Source organism: Pristiophorus japonicus, chromosome 1 (assembly GCF_044704955.1).
Source record: "Pristiophorus japonicus isolate sPriJap1 chromosome 1, sPriJap1.hap1, whole genome shotgun sequence".
NCBI classification, from domain to species: domain Eukaryota; kingdom Metazoa; phylum Chordata; class Chondrichthyes; family Pristiophoridae; genus Pristiophorus; species Pristiophorus japonicus.
In genome coordinates this window covers 511193184-511208262 of record NC_091977.1, presented here as the reverse complement: position 1 = coordinate 511208262, position 15079 = coordinate 511193184, and the positions used below count along the sequence as shown (strand labels likewise).

At 43.2% G+C, this 15079-nt stretch overlaps 1 protein-coding gene across 1 annotated transcript in view; it reads right to left on the bottom strand.

Moving 5' to 3' along the window:
- Positions 1-2883: 2883 nt before the first annotated feature.
- Positions 2884-15079, bottom strand: part of LOC139260379 (G-protein coupled receptor 20-like) — a 48939-nt gene continuing 36743 nt past the window's right edge. The window contains exon 2 of the mRNA XM_070876936.1: positions 2884-4545. Coding sequence (XP_070733037.1) covers positions 3468-4526 — 1059 coding nt within the window. The 5' untranslated portion in view covers positions 4527-4545 and the 3' untranslated portion in view covers positions 2884-3467. The remainder of the gene's footprint in view (positions 4546-15079) is intronic.

The window sequence follows — 15079 nt, the reverse complement described above, 5'->3', positions numbered from 1 at the left end:
AAGCAGGATGGCAGGATTTACCTGCTCACCATAAGGTTTCAGCTTCAGACATCACAAGCTGCCTAGATCATATCATTTAGTCTCACTGCGAGATCACTGGTTGTGAAACTGTCTGTTTAGATTCCCACACTTTAATGTTCCAGGAATCCAGTAATGGATTGAGGAAATCTGACTGGTAAAACTGTTAGCGCATTAACTCTTGGACAGCTGGAAATGTTTTTATCCAATCCAAAGTCCAGATTCTAAAGGTTACTAGAGCTGTATCGTAGATAGACATCCTAACCCTTGCTGCCCATGAGTGCATCCTGCAGCCAGACCACACCTGAACCAGTGAAGTCACCATGGGGGGGGGGGGGGGGGGGGTGCAAAGGTTAATATTGTTTTGTCCCTAGATATATTCAGCGTGGTTTCTAAATGTAATTTCACATATTCATTGCTGACACCATCGGGTGGCAGTATGTTTAATTGTATTAACGGGCTGATAATCTGGACACTTGGACATAAAGCAAGGTCTAACATTGTTTTGTCGGCTTTCAGAAAGGCCATTGAATGGATCACTGAATAATTAACAAGGGCCCAGAATGGCAGGAGCGTGATGCAGGTAAAACGAACATCTTGGAATAGTTTGAATCGTGCGTCCTGTATTGAGAGTGGTTGCAGAAACGCAGCTCAACTTGGCCAAGGCTTGACAGGAGAAGGAAAGAGGAATGAAAATAAGAACATAAGAATTAGGAGCAGGAGTAGGCCATATGGCCCCTTGGGCCTGCTCCGCCATTCAATATCACGGTTCATCTTCTACCTCAACTCCACTTTCCCGCCAAATCTCCATATCTCTTGAAATACTTTCATCTGATACATTCTATAGCATTGCTAATGTAACACAACTTGTATTATATATATAATGGATAACTCTTTTTACCATCTGTCTGATTTTATGCTTCACTAATATCTTCATGCATTCTTACTGCAACTGCGAGGGTATTAAGAAGGGCGTTGTTTTGGCAAGGGTGAAATCAACCGAGAGGACGGGTCCACGGTTCATGAATTTACCAGTAATTTAAAATCCTGTTTTGAGTTTGCGAAACAAAATAGACAACATCAGAAGTCCAGTGACAGTGCCACAGTCCTACTGAACTAACAGAAAACCTTGTATACCACTGCTATTAAATAACTTCATTATTCATCCAATCACAATTGGAGCTTTCCAGGCGAAGATAGATTTTTGTTGGGTATGGGTATCAAGGGTTATGAAGAAAGTTGGGTAAATGGAATTGAGGTGCAGATCAGCAATGATCTAATTAAATGGTGGAGCAGGCTCAACGGGCTGAATGGCTTACTCCTGTTCCTATTTTTTAATTCTGTAAGACCTATATTAGTAATATTTTAATCTCGTCAGTCGTGTGATACATTGCTTCAGTAAATTAGCTGTATTACATTGATGGGTGAACTGCAGTTGCATCTAGGCTGCAGAAGGATAGTGATAAACATCAGAAATTGTACACTAATACTTAACCAGTGACCAGCAGCATGGTTGGAAACTCAGCTCAGGGTCATATAGGACACTGAGGTTGCAAACAGTTGGGTTCAGCCTGAGAAAGTGGATGGAATCGGTGGCGAGGGAACGGGGTTTGTGGCGGGGACTGAAAACAATAACTTTGGACTACCCAATGTTTAATTGTAGAAAATTGAGGCTCATCCAGTCCTAGATGTCAGACAAGCAGGCTGTGGGGTGGTTGAGAGAGGTGGTGGTGAGGTAGGGCTGGGTGCCATCGGTGTACATGTGTGATCTAATGTCATGTCTTTGGATGGTGTCGTTGAGGGGCAGCATTTAGATGAGAAATAGGAGAGGGCCAAGGATAGATCCTTGGGGGGACTCCATAGATACTTGGCACTGGGACGGGAAGAGAAGCCATTGCAAGAGATTTTCTGGTTATGACTGGATAGGAAAGAGTAGAACCAGGGTACTTGATGTGGTCCAGGCAGATCTGGCAATAAATGGCTAAACAAGTTATGCACTATATTCATTCAAGTCTGTGCCCCTTGGACTTAACGGAGTACATACAGGATATGTAGCAGGCGGAACAGCCAGGGTGGGAGAGAGCAATGGCTTTACATGGGCATCAAAGGCAGAGGGAGGTGAGTGATTGATCAGATCGATAGTTGCAGAAGTTAGGTTCTAAACTTGTCATGGCTTTTTTCCTGAGACCATACTTGAGGCCATTTTCTGAGTTCTTAGATACCCATTTAACCCAATCAAATTCAGTGTATGAAGCAGGATTTTTGAATTATAATCAGTGTTGCATGATACACGAGCCAAAATGACGGGCAGGAAAGGACCAGCTGATCCATACCCATGATGGCTGAAGCATCATGACTGAACACTTCTTAACGACCCCCCCACCTCCAGCTGCCATGTAATGTCTTGGGTAAGCAAAAAAGCTAGAAAAAGAAACCCAGGGGAAAAAAGAGAAAAAAATCTGTAAAATTCCTCTCCGACTCCCTCAGGCGGTTGAAACTAGGCCAGGAGACCACACTGACCATTATCTGTTAATCATTTACCTTTTATAAGATGTGATATGTGCTCCTAGCCATGAACTGGTCCTGCTCTCTTTTGAAGGCATGTCAAAATTCAGCCTGTGCCGCACACGTATTACAAAACTTCACCACTCTACAGGAAAAGAAGAACTGCCCAACATCTAGCTCATTCCTACCCTTGCGTAGTTTAAATGAATGACCCCTGGTTCTCCCCAATTTGTCAAACTATCGACAGGTCTGTAATCCAAATCTTTCGTATGTTGTAAATCGAAAACACTGAGCCTGATGAAGGGGATTCCCAGAAAATGGAGGTCTGAATGTACTAAAGTCATCATCCCGTCTACTTGAAGACAACTCCAGTGCCCATTTTATATCTACAAAGCTTTATAACATTTTAGGCACATGTTTGAAATTAATAAGTTAAAAGAAAGTTTCACAAAATACATTCAACATTTTTCAGGGAAGTCACACATACACACACACAACACACATCACCTGAGGTGAAGTTGTAAGAATGGAAAGTTAGAGCAGACAGGCCGGTAAACACTACTGAAGTCACTGAAAACCGCATTTCTGTTTTTTACAAGGAGAACAAAGATTTTCCGTTTTACAAGTATTTGGTTGAGGGCCAAGGGTTTCTGTCCGATATCATAAACCAATGAACCAAACATCAAGACTTTGTTTCTCTTTCCTTTGTCTCCAACACCATATTGTCTTACAACTAATGGAGCATAACCTAAACACAAAAGACCAGGCCTGCCATTCTGTTCTGGTAAAGGAGACCGTGAGTAAACTTCACCTTAACTGTACGAACATAATGTATTACGAACATCAAGGCACACAATGTAACACGAAGCAAAGTTAAGACAAAATATTGAGACATGAAAGGCCTCATTTATGTATTTGAACAGCAAAGAGGTTCCCCGCTCTGTTTATTGTTCACTATCCAGTGCAGGGCTGTTCATCATCATACTTGCCACTACCGACTTTGCTGTGGATACTTTGGAGCTCTTCTGCATGCTGGTTACATCTCCGTTATTTTGTTCCGGCTCAGCCTTGACAAAGATGTTCCTCACGGTGGACTGGAAGTTGTTGGTGACAAAGCAGTAGACAATAGGGTCCAAACAGCTGTTGAGGCTACTCAGGGTCACCGTGACGTGGTAGACGATTAGGCTGATGTGAAGGGGCAGGTCAGGGTTGGCGTAGACCACAACCTGACGGACATGAAAGGGCGTGAAACAGATCATGAAAATAACCAGGACGGTGACCAGAAGCTGGACAGCTCTCATGCGCCTTTCCCTGCTCTGCTGCATCAGGTTTGGCTTGGCCAGGGCACACATGATCCTGATGGTGAAGACTGTGATGATCACTAAAGGCAAAAAGTACTCAAACACTGTCAGAGCAAAGAGCTTAGACAGACAACAAGAGGCGTACTTGATTGCGGTGGTGAGTATAGAGTAGGTGACGATAATGGCGAAGAGCCAGATGAAAACGCAAATCCCTTTGGCATAGTGGGGATTCCTCCACTTGCGTGATGCTTCCACTTGGACTATTGCCAGGTACCTATCCACACAGATACAGGTTAGGAACAGGATGCTGCAGTACATGTTCACAAAATAGCTGAAAATGTGCACAAAAGAGCACGTCAGGCATTCGCCACCACTGTAATACATTATTATCCTGGTGGGTAAGGAGAAACCCACCATCAAATCCGTGATTACCAGGTTTATAGTGTAGATGACAGATGTTGTTTTAGTCTTGGTACGAAAACAGAATACATACAATGCAACACTGTTGAGTACAATGCCAACTACAAATATGAGGACGTTAATTATCATCAAGGCTAGCCACAGACTGTAGTAATCATTGTATAGAGCTTCATCGAGATGCGCTAGTTTATGTAGGTAGGGCTCCTTGTGGGTGTGATTCCCGTAGCCATGTGTAGTCTTGGTCGCATTGGAAAGATTTGGTTCAACTGTTGCATTCTGCATGGCTGAACTTTTGGGTGACCTGCAACAAGACAAAAATCATTTTAGTGCAACTAGTAAGTATGGAATACACAGCTGAGATCAGGAAGGCAGTGCCATCCACTCAGTAACCAGCATGTGGGCACATCGCCTGCCCATTGTAGAACTGCCTAATTATCATTCCATTGAGTGAGCTGGTGGGTTCTCAATGGGAAGGTAATGTGCTCTCCCAGGATATCACTCAGGTGGCAATGTTCAAAATTACTCCCAGTGTCCTCTTAATGCCTTTTCCACTGTTCAGTATTAACTATCTAAACAAACCTCATCTCAAACTTAAGAAAGTTTCATACCATAAATGAACAACATTAAACCTATAGAACCGTTAACAGCATGAAGTTCAATTTTCACATCATCACTGAAAGTCTTCTATCTAGTGCCAAATCATATATTTAGGATTGGAACTTGCGCAAAAGTATCGCCTGATGAAAAAGATTTTCAGCTGATGGGAACTTCCGCTCTAGCGCTCCAAGAGGGAAGCGGAGCGCTAAATCAATTGATACCATTTCCCTTAGAGCGCTAAAGGGAGCGAGAGGGGCAGCATCTGCAGAGCGCGGCACAATATTCCATGCAGCGCTGCCGTCTGTACAGGCTCCTTCCCTCGCTTAAAGGAATGGCCAATGTGAGTTTTCCTGCTGTCAGTGTTGGGCCACGACACCTGCGCTACATTTATAGCAGCCCCAACTGCTCTAAGAGAGTGCAGGGCTGAGCAATCGTGGGGTCCAAAAAAGCAAAAAAAACACCACACTGGGAAGATAAATAAATACCTGATCACCAATGCCTTTAAATAGCACTCCCCAAGCGGCCAGCCAAGGTGTCAATGCCTCCTACAGCTTACGTTGTTGATGCCCGGCGATGCTGCGGGGGGGGGGGCGGTGGGGGGGCGAATATTGCATTCAAGGCATTAATGGGGCGCTGCGCACTGGACGATGTCACAATCTCTGGGGCACAAGACAGCGAAGCGGTAAGTGTTAGCGCCAGTGCAAAACCGCCAAGGAAATTAGCGGGCGTCGCTGAATTTGCCGCGCCCGGTCGGTAACCCCTTCGCTCCGTTACCGCCACCCCACCCCTGCAGGTGCTAACAGGAGGCGCAAAACAGACCAATTTCTCCCCCTTAGGCTCAGGCCCATTAGGAATTGGATTGAGACTGGACAAATTTATTTTATGTAGTACAGCAGCAGACAGAGAAAACTTTCATCCCATCAATCTGGGATGGATTCAAATCCTAGTGTACTTGTTGTCCCATAATGACATAAGCATGGGATCAGCTTTCACATGTCCACTGCCAACAGCCATCTTTACCACTCACCATCACCCTTGCGTCCACAAATGTCACTTTGCTATCTGACTCTCTGTCTCGGTGAGCCGAAGTTTGTAGTTCAACACTGGCAAGACCAAAGCCATCCTTTTTTGGTCTTCCCTAGAAACTTTGCATCTTAGCCTCTGACCCTATCTCCCTTACAAGTATACTATTAAGCAGTCCCTCGTATCGAGGATGACCTGCTTCGACACCAAAAAGGGATGAGTTCACAGGTGTTTCAATGAGGGACCTGACATTCTAGGTCCCGAACTACATACTGAAGGATGGAAGATGCCTGCGCATGGATTCTTTTAACATGGGGTGGCCGTTGCATACCAGCCACCACATGGGCTTAACAGAGCTAAGTCTTGATCCAGTGGCGAGGGTTAACCAAGACGACTGGAGACCAAGCTCTGCTGCACGGACCTAGTGCGCACGCATGCCTCCCTTACTGCATGCCTGCTCAAGCTCAGCATCACAGTGCACAACCTTGATGTCCTGCTCGACCCTGAGCTGAACTTCAAATTTGGAAGTGTTGAAAGAGGGTTTCAGCTGCAATAGTAGAGTTGAGATAGGGACAGAAATGTTCAGTGGCTTGGAGATGATAGTAGGTGGCCTTGACAATGGACCAGGACTTCAGTCCATCTCAGAGTGCTGCACATCCAGTCCATCACCAAGCCTGCTTACTTCCACCATTGAAATATTGTTCTCTCTGCCTCCATCATTCATCGCTATGCCACTGCCAGGTGCATCTTTACCCCCACTCTCTCTGCTGACTTTCCAAGCTCCACTCATCAGAACTCCACAGTCCACATGCTTTCCCACACAAATTCCTGCACACCTTTCATTCCTATGTTTCCTGACCTCCACTGGCTTATCATCCCTTCAGACTTCAGAATTCTCAACCAAAAACCCCTTCATAGCCTCGCTCTACCTACATCTCCATGACCTGCATTCCGCTTTCGGAATTCCTATTCTAGTCCGTTCCCTCCTCCCTTTATTGTATCATTAGGTGACAGCGAGGCGGGACAATGGGTATGCACTCAAATTGGCAGGATGTCACTCGTGGTGTCCACTGCAGCTTTACACTATATTTATAAATGACTTGTGTGAAGGAAGAGAGAGCCACATATCTTAGTTTGATGCCAGCGCTAAGCTAGGTGGCATGATAAATAATGTAGACAGGAGTTGAAAAGGGACATTGATAGATTAAGTGAGTGGGCAAAAACTGCGGTAGATGGATTTCAATGTGGGAAAGTGTGAGGTCATCCACTTTGGATCCAAGAAAGATAGATCACAGAAAAAGAAACCCAGGAGAATTCCTAACTCAGAGAAGCTAGGAACTGTGAATGAGCGGAGAGATTTAGGGGACCAAGTATATAAATCAGTAAAAGCTAGTGGTCACATACAAAAGATAATTTAAAAGGCTAATGGAATTCTGGCCTTTATCTCAAGATGCCTAGAATACAAAGGGCTAGAAGTTCTATTACAGCTGTATAGAGCTCTGGTGAGACCCTATCTGGAGTACTATATTCAGTTCTGGGCAGGGCAGCTCAGGAAATATATATTGGCCTTGGAGGGTGGTGACACAGATTTACCAGAATGATACTGGGGCTAAAAGGGTTAAATTATGAGGGCCGGTTGCATGGACGAGGCTTGTACTCCCTCAAATATAGAAGATTAAGGGGTGATCTAATTGGGATGTTTAAGATGATTAAAGGATGTGATAGGGTAGACAGAGAGAAACGACTTCCTCTGGTGGGAGAGTCCAGCACAAGAGGGCATGACCTTAGAATTAGAACTAGTCCATTCAGGGATGATGTTGGGAAACACTTCTTCACACAAAGGGTAGTGGAATCTGAAACTCCCAAAAAGCTGTTGAGCCTCAGTCAATTAAAAATGTCAAAACTGTGATTGATAGATTTTTGTTAGGCAAGGGTATTAATGGTTACGGAACCAAAGCAGGGAGATTGAGTTCAGATACAGATCAGATATGATCTAATTGAATGGCAGAACAGGCTTGAGCGGCTGAATGGCCTACTCCTATTCCTATGTTCCACTAAATCCTTCTGTCTTTTGACATCTTTCCCAACCTTCAAAAATCTCCTTAAAACCTATCTCGTCGAATGTGTTTTTAGGCAGCTCCCTTAATTGCCTTCCTACTCCTTTCTCAGATCTGGCTCCCGATCGTGTGGTGCCTTCATACATTTTATTATGTTAAAGGCTTGACATGAATACAAGTTTCTGTTTCTGTAACTCACTCTGTCAGTCTCCTCAATCTAATGTCTCAGTGTCCTACTGACCAGCCTGTGTCCTGCAGCAGTTCATCCACAGGAATTCTCTGTCCCAGAGAGCTGTGGAGGCTGGGTCATTGAATATATTTAAGGTGGAGATAGACAGATTTTTAAATGATAAGGGAATAAAGGGTTATGGGGAGCGGACGGGGAAGTGGAACTGAGTCCATGATCAGATCAACCATGATCTTATTAAATGGCGGAGCAGGTTTGAGGGGTCAAATGGCATACTCCTGCTCCTAATTCTTATGTTCTTATGATGTAAGAAGACTGGAAGTTAGTGTTGTGAGAGGATAAACAGAAGGGGAGGGAACTGGAGAAAAGTAACAATAATGAATATTATGGTATGCGGCGAAAAAAAAAAGGAATGTTCTGAATCTTCCTGGAATAATAATGGTAAGTTACGCCGCATGTCATTATTAATGCACAAATCAGCCAGCAAGTTCAAGGGAAGAAGAGATGTACTGTGAGTTGCAAATCTCCATAATGTTCTGGTCGATTTATGCCGCTATGCTATTTGCCTCACCCTCAACCATCCTGTCATATTTAAGATTTGCACTTTAATTTAATATTTAAAATGTAATTTTTTTTCTTACTTTTCCTTTCTGTCTCTTTTTTTTCTCGTTCTAGTTAATCCAATCTCTCTTTCTCTCTTTATTTCTCTTTCTGTAATTCAGTAATTTTCTAATTTACCCTCCTTCGGCGTGATTCCTCTGTTTCTTTTGCAATTCTTAAATCTCATTGGTTAAGGAGATCAACCAACATCATCAAGAAAAAAACAATTATCTGGTAATTATCACATTGCTGTTTGTGGGAGCTTGCTGTGCACAAACTGGCTGCTGCGTTTCCTACATTACAACAGTGACTATACTTCAAAAAAGTACTTCGTTGGCTGTAAAGTGCTTTGGGACGTCCTGTGGTCGTGAAAGATGTTATATAAATGCAAGTCTTTCTTTTTATAGATTGCTAGTCCCATCATTCATTAATGTCCCAGAACTCCATTGACCTCACACTATTATCAGTTCGCACATCCAGCAAGTTGCGGTGCAAACTATTTTTGAGCTGAAGGGTACAGAAAAAAGTGTAACTAAAGGCGCATGCCATGAGATGCATCACTCCTGCAAAATTCAGTCCATGGTATTCTCATCCCTTGTGTTATGTGTGTGCATAATAGGACTATGGTCAGCCACTCCCTATGTAGAGTGATGCTCACAGGGAATGCTGGCTGGGAAATCATGGGTCAGCAGTGCCTGCTATCCCGTTGATGAATTTCAATGCAGTGAACATCAGGCACTGCAGGAAACAATGATTTCTCGACCAGCACAGACTGTTTGCACTGCCCCACACCATGATTAGTCTGACTGCAGAATTGGCCCTTGTCTTGTAATGCAGGCCACACTGCTCGTAGATAGGGTCAATGTGTTCTGCAGAGCAGGAGCAGCAAACAGCTCACACTTTTCATCATCCTGGGCTGAAGCTCATGCTCCCCAGTGTCTATGGCTTTGTTTTTTTAACAAGGCTTGCTGTGCACATGCCCAGGATCACTTTAAACTTCGTGCGCCTTTGTTCGTTACTTAGATTTTACTAGTCACAGCCAAGGTTTCATTTGTTTTGTTTGGATTAAAGAGTTTTGGATGTTCAAGTGTTCACGTACAAATCCACATACCAGACTTTCCTAAAAAGGAAATTTGAATTTCTCTATTTAATTTATAGCACCGTGGCAACTGAAACAGTACAACCCTCTTGGACTGTCAGAATCCGTCGCCTCTGTTTACAAAGCATCTGACTGCAATAAAGTTTCCCAGAATAGATAGGGTTGTACAGTGTGACAGGTAAGTAGTTCCTATATTGCAGCGAAAATTAAGTGCTGAGGTCCTGTAAGTATAGAGCCCTGCAGCCGAGTGGATAAATCTATCACTTTTTGTGGGGCCAAGCCGTCAAGACCAGACCCATAAATCCCATCCTGTGCTAAGTTTGTTAATACCAGACAAGGTAGCAGTTGGAGGCTACAATTGAGTTTTTGTCGCCACAACAACAACACAATAATAGCATCTTAATGTACTGAAACATCCCAAGGCGCTTCACAGGAGTAATATGAGATATAAATTTGACACCGAGCCGCATAAGTAGAAATTAGTGGAGGTGATCAAAAATTTGGTCAAAGAGGCAAACCCTGCAAAATTCCTCCTCAGTTTCGAGGTTCATTCGTGAAGAACGGCCACGTGAATGATGTGATGGAGGGCGGCTGGTGCTTGTGCAGCTGAAGAAGTCAGCAATTTCCAGGGACAATGGGGTAGAGATTCATCGACACACAGATTTAGTCTATCTTGGAGTCAGGGGGAGCACTTCTGCTTCTCTTGGCTCCACAGGAACAAATGTCCAACAAAAGAAATGTCGCTTTTGGTGACAGTTGCTGCTTAGGCCGCAGCAATCGCTGAAGAATCTTGAACGGAGTAGGCCTAGAAAGGCACCCAATTTCGCAGAGGGGGCCTAAGACAGGTGATAAGGTGCTCATTTACCTAGGTAAGGGGCCGAACACTTATTTTAGAAAATAAGAACATAAGCAATAGGAGCAGGAATGGCCAACAAGTAATAAAGGCCTTGCCTCCTGCATGATAATAGTAAAAATGCCAGTGCCATGTTGATAAGAACATGAGAACATAAGAATTAGGAGCAGGTGTAGGCCATACAGCTCCTCGAGCCTACTCCGCCATTCAATAAGATTATGGCTGATCTTTGACCTCAACTCCACTTTCCCGTCCGATCCCCGTATCTCTTGATTCTCCGAGTGTCCAAAAATCTATCTATCTCAGCCGTGAATATAATCAACGACTCAGCATCCACAGTCCTTTGCGGTAGAGAATTCCAAAGATTCGCAACCCTCTGAGTGAAGAAATTTCTCCTCATCTTAGTCTTAAATGGCTGACTCCTTATCCTAGAGATTATGCCCCCTAATTCTAGACACTCAGCCCGGAGAAACAACCTCTCAGCATCGACCCTGTCAATCCCCTTCAGAATCTTGTATGTTTCAATGAGATCACCTCTCATTCTTTTAAGCTCCAGAGAGTATAGGCCCATTCTACACAATCTCTCATCATTGAGACAGCCCTCTCAACCCGGGAATCAATCTAGTGAACCTTTGTTTCACCGCCTCCAAGGCAAGTGTATACTTCCTTAGATAAGGAGACCAAATTTATGCACAGTACTCCAGGTGTGGCTTCACCAAGGCCCTGCACAATTGTAGCAAGACTTCTTTACACTTATAATCCAACCCCCTTGCAATAAAGGCCAACATGCCATTTGTCTTCCTTATTGCTTGCTGTACCTGCATGCTAGCTTCTGTGTTTCTTGCACATGGACACCCAAATCTCTCTGAACACCAATATTTAAAAGTTTCTCACATTTTCCTACATTATATACCATCTGCCACCTTACTGCCCACTCATTTAGTCTATCTATATCCCTTTGCAGACTCTTTTTATTCTCCTCACAGCTTACTGTCCCACCTAGCTTTGTATCATCAGCAAACTTGGATACATTACACTCAGTCCCTTTATCTAGGTCATTAATATATTTTGTAAATAGCTGAGGCCCCAGCACTGATCCTTGCGGCACCCAGCCTGCCAACCTACTATATTACCCCCAACCCCATGAGCTGTTATCTTGTGTTATAACCTTTAATAACCTTAGTTACATCCTCAAAAAACTCTAATAAATTTGTCAAACACCTATTCCCTTTCATAAAACCATGTTGACCCTGTCTAATCATGTTATGATTTTCTAAGTGCCCTGATACCACTTCCTTAACAATGGATTCCAGCATTTTCCCAATGACTGATGTCAGGCTAACTAGCCTGTTATTCCCTGTTTTCTCTCTCCCTCCTTTCTTGAACTTGCTACCTTCTAATCTGTTGGGACCGTTTTACAAGCTAGGGAATTTTGGGAGATCAAAACTAATGCATCCACTATCTCTGCAGCCACCTCTTTTAGAACCCTAGGTTGTAGACCATCAGGTTCAGGGGATTTGTCGGCTTTTAGTCCCATTAGTTTCTCTAGTACTTTTTCTCTACTTATATTTCTTAAGTTTCTCACCCTCATCAGGCCCTTGGTTCCCTACCATTTTTGGTATGCTTTAGGCAGAGTGCCTATTGACAGCATTGTGTCAGCTGATGAGTTGGGATTGGGGTGTGACTTCCAGCAATCAGTGTATTTTACAGCAAACAGAATGCATTTACTCAGAAAAAAAGAGTCTGGTTAAAGAGCACACTACAGCAAACAGTCTACAGAGTATATTTAAAATGAGTGTACAAATGAGAGAAAACAGAACTCAATAGCTCAATTTAATATCAGGTAGGAGATCTTTCAGGCATCCTCAGATTGCAAGACCTTGGTCCTCGAAATTATTCCTCGTTGTGCCCATTTTTTGCCCATCAAACGGGAGTAACAAGGTGCATTTTCTACCCAATAGGAAAGAAACTAGCGGGGGATAAACTATATATTAAAAAAGAAACATTTTATGAAAGAGGAATTGTGCAGTTTTGTTATTTCAAGATACAGTAACACTCAGATAGAACGACAAAATTGTGATTTAAAGCACAATTTGCAAAAATAAACGCAATTTAAAAAATGCTATTTCATTCCTCAGTAAAACAGATTTAAAGTAAACACTTGAGATCATATCTCAAAGTGCTTGCCTTAAGCTTGCAGATGTGTTACATAAATTATAGTGCGTCAGGGTGGTTCAGTTGGTGCTTTTGACTCTGTCAGAAGGTTGAGAGTTTCAGCCTTATTCCTGCAGGATAATTTAGGCTGACATTTCAGTCCAACACAGTGCAAATGTTATATTGTCAGAGGTGCGACCTTAGCCTGGGAGGGGCGGGGGGGAGGGAGGGGTGATGGGGGGGTGGGGGCGGGGAGTGGTTGGAGGACATGTAAAGTTACATTTTACTAGACAATGAAGCTAAATACTACTTCCTTAATCTGGTGTCAAATCTGCAGACGTACGATCGTGAAAAGCCATGTTTGCAATAGTTAATATAAATATAGTTAACAAATTGGATTAAGACAACTCTAATCCCAGACAGCAGATATATTTTCGCAACAGACAAATCTCTTCTTCAAACCCTACCCTCATTCCCTCCATAGTAACCTCCAAAGGAAAGTGTGATGAGCTTCCAGAACCTTTTGCATCAGAGATTGAGACTATCCTTGCAGTTGTCGCCATCACCTACTCCTCCTCCAAGTCCCTATTTCTGACGCAGGCTAAACTCAACCCAATATTGTTTTTCCACTGCTCCCCGATCTGCCCTTCAGCCCTCAGTTCTTTCATCAATCCGGTCTTCTGTCTCTTGAATTCACCAATCCAAATCCTGACCAGTTAATTTCCATTGCTTGCCCTAATGATTGTCAACATCATAAATGGCCCTCTTAGTACTACTGAAAAGCGCTGTCATCACCCCACTCCTTGAAACACTAACCCTTGATCCCAAGCTATCCAACTACTGTCCCATATCTAACCTCATTTTCCTCTCCAACGTCTTTGTTATTGCCACCCAGCTATGTGCTCAATTCTCCAAAACTCCTTTTTGAATCTCTTCAAAACTGCCCACAACGCTCTCACAAAGTCAGCAATGACTATGACTGTGGCATGTTATCCGTCTTTGTTGTCCTCACCTTCCCCAGCATTCAATGTCAATTACTGAATTTTCTTCCACCACCTCTCTTTCATCCTCTATTGCCCTTATTTGGTTCCATTGCTACCTGTCCCAACATAGCTCCCATATCTCTAGCAATGGCTTCGCCTCCCATACCTACATGGTGACCTCTGGAGTATCCCATATTCCATCAATTACCCTGCTTTTCCTCATATACATGCTTTCCCTTGGAGATGTTATCCACAGGCAAGTCTACACCCTGCTTTACCTTGCCGGCATCACATTTAATTCCATGATGTCCCTGCTTTCTCAGACTGCGTTTCTAAAAGTAAGTATTAAGTAAGCCAGTACTCTCTCCAACTGAACATTGGTAAAACCAAATCCATATTATTAAACTTCCACCAAAAAATTCATACCCTGGTCACTTAACACTATCCAGGATCAGGCTACACTAGACAGTGTGTAATAGTGGTGTCCTATTCAACCAAGAGCTGAGCTTCAAATCCAAACACAAAAATTTAGTATACAGGTACAGTAAGTAATCAGGAAGGCAAATGGAATGTTGGGAAGTCCTGCTACAACTGTACAGGGTACCTAGAGTACTGCATGCAGTTTTGGTCTCCTTATTTAAGGAGGGATGTACTTGCATTGGAGGCAGTTCAGAGAAAGTTCACTGGGTTGATTCCTGAGATGAAGGGGTTGACTTATGTAGAAAGGTTAAGCAGGTTGGGCCTATACTCATTGGAGCTTAGAAGAATGAAAGGTGATCTTATTGAAACATATAAGATACTGAGGAGGCGCGACAGGATAGATGCAGAGAGGATGCTTCCACTGCTTGACTAAAGTTGACTTGTCCATTTTTTGCACTTGATTAACTATCTTTTCCATTTCCCACGTAAGACATAGTGGAATATATTTTAAGACTGTAATAGTATAGAGACTGTGGGAATGTTAAGAATACTGTTGCAACTTCAGTAGAATGGGTGCTCCAGATTAGTTGGCAGTGATGTGCTGATCTGTCAATGTGTTTATAAATGCATGGTGAACTTCCCCTGTGTACTAATATACTCAAGGCAGCCTGTTGAGTCTGCTGACATTGCAGGAAACTATGATAATATAAATGCAAAGAGGAAACAACTTTTGTTTTTAAATTGCTTAGATTTTGTTAATCCCTGTAATTAATTGGCGGAAAGTGTCTAGGGAAGTTTCTGACCTAATTTAAAAATGATTTCCCAGCTTTTTCATGTTTCCTCCTGTAATGTACCCAATTCC